General features: G+C 41.7%; 1 protein-coding gene across 1 annotated transcript; it reads right to left on the minus strand.

Annotated features, from left to right (window-relative positions):
* Positions 1 to 2,486: 2,486 nt before the first annotated feature.
* LOC134496744 (vomeronasal type-2 receptor 26-like) lies at positions 2,487 to 8,192 on the minus strand. Its single transcript, XM_063302453.1, has 4 exons — positions 7,776 to 8,192; positions 6,153 to 6,374; positions 5,246 to 5,372; positions 2,487 to 3,385 (listed from the first exon to the last, which is right to left on the minus strand). Exons 1-4 carry the CDS (start codon positions 8,190 to 8,192, stop codon positions 2,487 to 2,489), a joined length of 1,665 nt encoding a protein of 554 aa, XP_063158523.1.
* Positions 8,193 to 8,753: the final 561 nt, after the last annotated feature.

Here is an 8,753-nt window from a genome sequence, read left to right on the forward strand (position 1 = left end):
AGTCCTTTGGGGCCCGGGCGTTTTGTGCGGCCCCGCCTCTCGCTTCTCGGGGTGTGGTGTCGGCCGCCTGTGCCGTCTGCTGGCCCTCCGCTGGCCCGTGTGGGTTCGATGCTTCGCTCGGGGTGTGGGCTTGTGCGGGGACGTCGTTGGGTGGCGCGGGGGGCATAAGCGCCTGGAGCATGGTCCGGAGTTCCGTCAGCTGAGCCCGCATGGCCGCGGGTTCAGCTCGTGCCTCCTCGTCCACAGCCCGCGCCGCCGCTGGGGCCGGTTCCGTTGGCGCGTCCTCGGGGGTGGGTTGCCGGCGGGGTTCATCGTCCCTCTGCCGCGGGTCCGCTTCCTCCGCCGTCTGATGGGTGTCTCCGTCGTCCTCCTCCGTGTCGAGCGCCGTGGGGCTGTCGCTCCACGCCCGTTGCTGGGGTGCGATGTGGGGCGCGGGGTCCTCCGCTGGTTTCGGAAGTCGTGCTGCTCCCTCCCGCGGTCGGGTTGCCTCCGTCGCCATCTCCCCTTGGGGTTGGAGCTGAGGCTCGGGTCGGGTTGGGTGGGCGTCCATGGCTCCGGGAGTCCGCGGTGCCTCTGGCCTTGGTCGGTCCTCCTCTGTCTCTTGCCGCGCGGCTCGCCCTCCTTGCCCGCGCCGTTCCGGCCTCATCTTGCTGGTCTTCTCGCCGTCTACTCCTCCCGCGGCTCGTTGTCGTCCGGTGGGGCTCGGCGAGGCTGAGTTTATGACTCTCAGCTTTATGTCATGCGCTGCCTCCCCCTGAATAACAATCAGACACTGGTTTGCGAATCAGGCTCTGGTTTATTGCAGGGCAGGTACAGCGTTGGTAGAAAAAAGCTGAGAGTGACAGGAGCGCGCCGGTGCGGGGTTTAAATACCCCGCGCCGGTCAGCGCCCCCTCGCTCACGGTCACGTCACCCCCCTTTGTCCCATGCGTTGCCCTGCCGGTGGGTGAGGGTTTCCGGGATCGCCCATCATCAGGTTTCCATTCTTCTGCTGATTGCTTTCAGCTGGGCGATCCCCGTTGTATTGCCGCTGATGGTTTGGGTGGCTCCGTGATTCATTTGGCTATTGTTTGTTGGCCGTTAGTCGTTGTAGGTTGATGGCTACTTAACTTGTACCCCTTCACCTATTTCCTTGTCATTGTCATGAGTGCCATTGCGCTGATGACTTTAGCTCAACGGCACTCATGACAGCTACCTGCCTTTAAAAATGTGCATGAGGTGTGGACCTGATCTCTCTGATCTCTCTGGGGTTTTACTGGGCTGCTTTACTGGGTTTACTGGGCCCATAACCTCTTGCAGAGTGCTGGAAAGCATTTGGTCAGAGAGATCAGAAAAATCATACACCAGGCATTTCTATAAAAATAAATTTATTTACAGAAAACACAAAAACATATTTACAGGCTTGTGCATTCACAGATGCTCTCAGAGTGGAGAGAGCTCTCTCAGAGAGCTGCTTACTGGCTGCAAGGCTAAAAGAAACTAAAATCCTGCAAGCTGCCCCTCAGGCAATGCAACTATTAACACCTAAACTGAAGACAATTACATTCGATCTCTTCACCTGGCCAGAATGATTTGTTACCATAGCAACCTTAATTTTTGTAGCAGAAAACAATATACCAACACACTGGCCTTCTGGAGGAATTTGAAGACCTAGCTCTACCACCTGGCTTGGGGCGGGAAGAGGAGTCATCATGTTTGGGGATGGCTAGTGCCCTAGAGCATTCATTGCATTCAAGGACTAAGTTATTATCTGCCATCTGGATTCCATTTTTATCTATAATTATTGTTTAGTTGTTACTGTTTTTAAGTATTGTATTTTTATATATTGTAATTTTTTTTTGCATATTTATTATTTTATTGATTATTGTTGTAAACCACCCAGAGTCCCCCGATGGGAGGAGACGGGCGGTGACAAATTTGATACATAAATAAAATAACAGCTCCAAAAGACACAGAGGTCTCCCCTTTCTATTCCAATTTGCTTTTCAGGTGCTGAGTGAGTTCTCCCTAATTCATTACTGTCCTTTCTAACTGATACCATCCCCAGAGGTTCACAAGTTCATAAATTATTCCCCCTTTTTTTTTTTAAAATCCTTCCACATAAAGTTATAAGCTAAAGTTCACAGCTACCAATTAATCCTAAGGGAAACACATAAAACAATGAAGGTATATAAAATAGCAGAATATTTTTAAAGTTCTAAATATTATTACTATTGATCCTTATATTATTTTAAAAATAATATATATATATTAGATGAGTTAAAAGGAAAAAAAGAAAGTGGGGATGCATATGATAATTATATTTTAAAGATAACTTTTGAAAATATATTCTTAATCAATATGTGGACAACAGGGAAGAGAATTTTCAGGAAAATGTATTTAATAAAATTATTAGGAAAATATTAAGGAGTATTTTGCTTCACAAATGCAAAGACACAAACACAAAAAAACTCTGCACTTAACATTATACCAAATAATTGATGACATTTAGAAAACATTTCTTCTTAGCTGCCTGTTGTTCAGCTCAGGTTTCAAAACAATAATGTAGCATTTGGGGAAAAAGATGAAGATCAGCAGCCCAGCACTCGAGGCTAACATTGAGAAGATCTCGACAGCCATCATGTATTTCCCCTTGGAGCTCAGGTAGGTTGGAACAAAGGAGAGCCAAACACTGCAGAAGACCAACATGCTGAAAGTGATGAACTTGGCTTCATTGAAACTGTCAGGTAACTTCCTGGCAAGGAAAGCAACCATGAAACTGATCATGGCTAAGAAGCCCATATAACACCTTGCAGAGTAAAACATAATCAAGGACCCTTCTGTACACAATAGTATAATTTTTCCAGTCTCTGAATGCATGTCAGCATCTGGGACAGGAGGAGAAATGCACAGCCACATAGTGCAAATCCCAACCTGAATTAAGAAGCCAGATAAAACAAAAGAATAGCCCAGTCTTTTCCCCACCCACTGCCTCATCCTGCTTCCTGGCTTGGTTGCCATGAAAGCCAGGACCACAGTCACAGTCTTGGCCAGCACACAGGAAACAGCCACAGAAAAGATGATGCTGAAAACAGTTTGTCGGAGAAGACATGTCAACTTATTTGGCTGACCGATGAATAGTAATGCACAAAGGAAGCAGAGCAGGAGGGTGACCAGGAGGATGTAGGTGAGATCCCGGTTGCTGGCTTTGACGATGGGAGTGCTGTGATGCATCAGAAAGGTCCTTAGTACCAGAGCTGTGATTGTGGAACAGAAAAGAGAAAAACAGGCTAAACTGATCCCCAAAGGTTCTTTATAGGACAAGAAACTTACATCCTTGGGAATACATGAATCCTGGTTTTTGTTGGGGTAATTTTCATCAGTACAGCTGTAACAGTCATTCAGATCTGAAAAGGGAAGGCTGTGGTTTGAGTCTCAAACTTATGCATAAAACCTAGGAAGTTTCATAACTTCTTATATAGCGAAATATCAGATAACACTTCCATCTAAACTCAGCTATGAAGTAAAAACTATATAAACTGAATATAAACCATATCTATAAATGCAGATTTATACAGCAGTCCTAGCATATGAACAGCAATTATATACTCTATAACTACTGTATTTTAAGCAACCTATTTAAAGATGTTAATGATTTCTTATAGTAATTCCTGGAAATTTGGTTTCTCTAGCTGGGCTGAAAAAATACGAATGGCCACTTGATAGTGGCAAAGGGATAGAGATACTCTTACTCTTTGTTATACTGTGACCTTCATGATATCTGAATTCTAGATATGGTAGCCTTTAGCTGATGAGTTGTGGTGGATATCAGTTGGATTTCTCTAGATTGGTCCATCTACCTTGAGTCCAAATCATTCAGTTCTTGAACCCTGATGCTGATAGATGCTTCTCAATTTGCAAAAGCCAGCTACAGAATAGATAGAAGTTGCCAGGATGACTTCTGATTTAAATTTCTTTAACTTCCTAAGAATAGTGTCCTAAGCACAGTTATGCAGGAAGGTAAGGGAGGGGGGTGGATCAACATCAAAATGGCAGTTGTGACTGGCTGGTTAAGGCATGAAGTGCACACATTAAAAAGGGGTGGTACTTTGATTGCCCAGTCATACCCACCAGTTTGAGGTTGTTGATCTCACTTATGTTCTTGCCCTAAACCACACATTTGAACAGGAAGCTGGAATAATCCAAAGATGTGTCTAGCAAACAGAAAAGCAACAAAACAACAAAACATCAGCCCCAACTGACTTTTCTCAGATCAGAAGTCAACAAGTTCAGGACCACTGGTGCCTATCAAAAGCCTTGATTGCAGCCTCTCAAAATGTCAAAAACTGCTAAAATTGTTATTTATTCACTTGTTTATTTGCTTATATATTTATTTAAAGTGAAGGAGACATTATAACATACATGAGAGACTGAATCTTAAGTAGAATGCTTCTTGTAAATCAAATGATTTTTTTTATCCTGGTTCCATTGAAAACATAAAAAAAAAAAAAAGTGGGGGACCACTCAGAGATCAAGTATAATGCTGAGCCCAGGAAAATTCTTTGAAAGGTGGACCATCAGAAATGTACGATTTTGAATTGTCCATTATGTCATCAATTTTTGGCTGCTTTGTTGATTTGGATAGAGTCTGAGAGCCTGGGCTTGTCCTGTTGCATTTCTTGTTCTTCCCCATTGCTTTAGTGTTGATGTATTGTAACTGAAGCCTGTGTGATGTTTTAAGAACTTGGTGTTCAGTTTTAGAATGCCTCTTGCAGAGAATGTGTTTATGAAATAAAGCTAGATAAAAAGTAAGACATGTAACTATGCTGTTTATAAAAAGGGATAGGACAAATAAAATATAAGGACCTCAGCAGGGAAGCTGCTTCTCCATCACCATGTTAGCTCTGCTTCTTTGACTTTGAATTGTAGTGCTGGAGGAAAATGTTGAGAAAATTTTGAACTGCAAGAGCATATTCAGTACTAGAAAAGTAAAATCAGACTGATTACTAGAAGCAATTAGAACAAAGCTAAAGGTATAATATATGGACAAATAATGGGAAGGCAAGAATCATTGAAGAAGGCCTTGATGATTGGAAAAATGGATGATAATCCAAAAGTAGGCCACAAAAGGAAATGTAAAAATATTATCACAAGCTGAAAAAGAAATCAAAGAACCAGTTATATGCAGGCAGTTCTTGCAAAATAATGTTCATCAGCTCGTGAAGAGTTGGAAACAACTAAACAACTGAACAACAGTCTATCCTTACCCTCCTTTTCTGCAATCTTCCCTTCTGGACATGAGATGCAAGAGTAGCAGCAAAATGGCCTCCCTTCCATGACTTGCTTCCTAGAACCTGGATTACAGCTTGGTGTACATATGGAAACGGGAGCAGTCTAATTCATGAACCAAAATCAAAAAAGAAAGAGAGCAATCATTTTTCAGCAATGTGATTCTGAGCTGTGTTTGTTTTCTTTGGCATGGTTACCATGAATCTATGGTATTCCAGCATGCTGCCATACTCAGATGGAACACAGTGACAAGTGTTTGGGCACCATTCAGAAGCCTTCCTGGACAAAAGACCAACCACCAAAATAACCAGTCAGGATCAGGCATAAATAAAGAACCAGTCAGAGGTAAGCCCTCATCAACCTGCCCAATTGGAAACCAGCGTGGCTAAAAAGCCAATCAGAAGTCAGGATACCTGGCTATAATGCCAAGAGCCCAGTCAATCCCTACTCAGTTTCCTGTGGTCTGTGTAGCAGACCACTTTCCCTTTGAAAATGCCAGCCACAGTTTCCAATGAAACATCAGGAAATCTGTTCTCTAGACTATGGTCACTAAACCGTAAAGCCCAACACTGCCAAACAAATTCTGGCTGTGAAAGCCTATACCAAAATAACAAGCTTTTGTTTGTCAAGTAATGAGCTGATTAATTATATTGTTCCAAATATAACCATGAAACTTGTGTGCTAAAAAAATACATTCTATAACAATAGACCAAACATTATTTCCTATGTGTCAGGATAATAAAAGAAAATCAAGATGTTCAGGTTGAATAATTAAGAAATAAAGATGCCATGGCTAATAGTGATTTTATCTTCCCACTTAACAATCAGTTTCAGTCCTCATGTAGAGATTAGAACTTTCCCAGATTGTCTGTTTCTGCAACCTACCTGGTTAAACCAGCTGTGCCATGTTATGGCATCTTCTTCAATGATGAACATTGGATATGCAGGAGACTGAGGGTCTACCCTTCCAATTTTCACTTTTGACTGGTTTTCAGAAAGAATAAAATTGATTATATCAAATCCATCCACTAACTTTCCATCTTGGTCAAAGGTTATCTTGTCCCCAACACTGTTATTAAATGTGACATGTCTCAAAAACTGATGGAGCTAAATTTAAAAAGAGAAAGAAAAAAAAAGACCATTACTGTAGAAAAGGCTGTGGATCAAAATACATGTGCAAATAAAATGTTTCACAGCTGGTTTCATTCACTTAAAAATCATTCCTTTAATTATTCATTGAAGCTACATTTATTTTCATCCTTTCATTAATTGAAGGATTTATATTTCCTTTCAGTCAGTCTTCACTTTAATTCTTCTGTTAATGCTTGTTAATTTTGTTAATTGTCTTAATTCATCTCACTTGACAGTACCAGTTTGTTAGAATCTTGAAAATTAATTCTGCTCTTTTCAAAAGCAAACAGATACCATCAACTATCATTAGCGGCAGGTACAAATAAACATAAGCATCCCTCCTCATAAATCAGTAGGGGAAAATGTATGCTTGAAATTCTCACTCATTTTTCTTGTTACTCCACTTGACTTCTGGGATCACTGAGAACTAATCCTGGTTTCCTTGCATTTCAGTTTTAATTTCATAGAAAACCACTAAAAGCCAAAAATGTTTAATACTAGACCTATGGAATATAGATGACAAACATTTCAATACACCTGCAGCTGAAATGGTATGGCATAGCAGATCTTTAGAGAGGAGGAACCAACACTCCAATATGTGCTTAGAGCTAAACTGCAGTATCTACATTCTTCCTGCATTCCAAAAAGTATTCTCGTCTATAATTCATTTTGCAATGTGGCACTGATAACTGAAAGCGTGGTTTCAGATGGTTTTATAATGGTTGGAGTGGGAGAGAAGAGAGGCACCTTCTAAAACTATCTCCAAAGAGGCAATAGGAACAGGACACTGAGGGGTTTGGGGGGAGTGAAAGCAGAGAGAGAGAAGGGATGACGTGAGGTTAGCAATCCTAAGGGGAGTTGGACTTTCCTGCAAACAGAAAAACTGATTGTCCATCAGTTTTGCAGAACTGCAGCACTTGAGGGGGGGGAGATTTTGGCTCACGATTCAAATAAATTGGCACACAACTAGAAAGAACCCTCCAAATCACTGATGCACAATTTAACAGATCAGGAGCTGATTCTGACCTGCAGCAAAGTTCTCCCTGCAATCTTATACACAGACCAACAGAAACTTTGGAGTCCACAATATTTCTTCTGCAGTCAGTTATCACATTAAAAAACAAGGATGAGCTAAAGTTAATAGATTGCTTGTTATCTTTAAAATATGTTCTAAAAATATATCACAAAATGACATAGATCATTTTGGAGTGTGTTGGAAGCGGTTGAAGATATGATTAGTCTTCAGGAACTATAAATTGTGGAACAGAACTTGCAAAACTGAATTAAATTCAGATTATACTGTGTGGTGGAAGGGAAACTGTATTACTGTGCTAGAGAACCTGGAATCAGGACTCTAGAATATAATGAGCACATTACCTGCCAAAATGGCTGGTTATGAAGCTTCAGTCCACCCTCCATCTTTGCCCCATGTTTGAATCCGGATCTGGACATATCATGTAAAGCATGGGCTATAGCAAAGACAGCATTGTAGACACTGTAGCTGTGGCCAGACATGCTCATTTCAAAATTGGGGTAAGAGAGGCTCTCTAGTTGTTCGTCTCCAGTGCAACGATTTTCCTCCATTTCATCCACATGTGTACCTGGAAATACACAGCCAAAAGCCTGCTCCCAGAAGTTTTTGACAAAACCGTCTCCTCTTGTACTGGAAGGGTTTCGTCTCTCTATAAACTGCTGAAATCCAGGTACATCCCTGGAGTGAAACATGAAGGCTACAGCTCCACGGAAAATGTCTAAATCCCAATCCCTTTGAAATCCAAATGAAGCAATCTCCATTTGGGCTGTGGTGATCCATAGTTTTCCTAGGGGTTTCCTGCCCTTACTGTCTACCTCTTCATCTGATAGATAAGACAAATATCTAAAAAATCCCAAGGAATAAAATTCACCATAAGCAAGTATCACTGTAGCCTTATTGCCTGTCAGTGTGTCATATATCTTCTTCCCTTCATTCAGCATCTCAAAAATATTAGTAATAAAAGTTATAACAGGGATTTTCTGTATGAATGCAAAACAGACACCCCTCTGGGAAAACATGGGTATCACTGTTCGCACAAATCTTTCTCCACTGTCAGTATCCATGACCACCACCCCAATCCATATCCATCTGAAGTGCAGGAGCAGAGACAGAATGCCCTCATATTGAAGGTCTTCCTTAGGAACCATCTGGTAGAAGGGAAGACCGGGAGATTTGTCCTTCATCACTGGAGTGGGACTATAGGTGAGCTAAAGAGATCCAGGAATAAGAAAGAGAACAATTACAGTATCCATCATTGGTACGTATTGGTGCATAAGGATTATTGTTTTCAATAATTGATATTATATAGGAAGCATCTGCTT

Source organism: Candoia aspera, chromosome 4 (assembly GCF_035149785.1).
Source record: "Candoia aspera isolate rCanAsp1 chromosome 4, rCanAsp1.hap2, whole genome shotgun sequence".
Taxonomy (NCBI): domain Eukaryota; kingdom Metazoa; phylum Chordata; class Lepidosauria; order Squamata; family Boidae; genus Candoia; species Candoia aspera.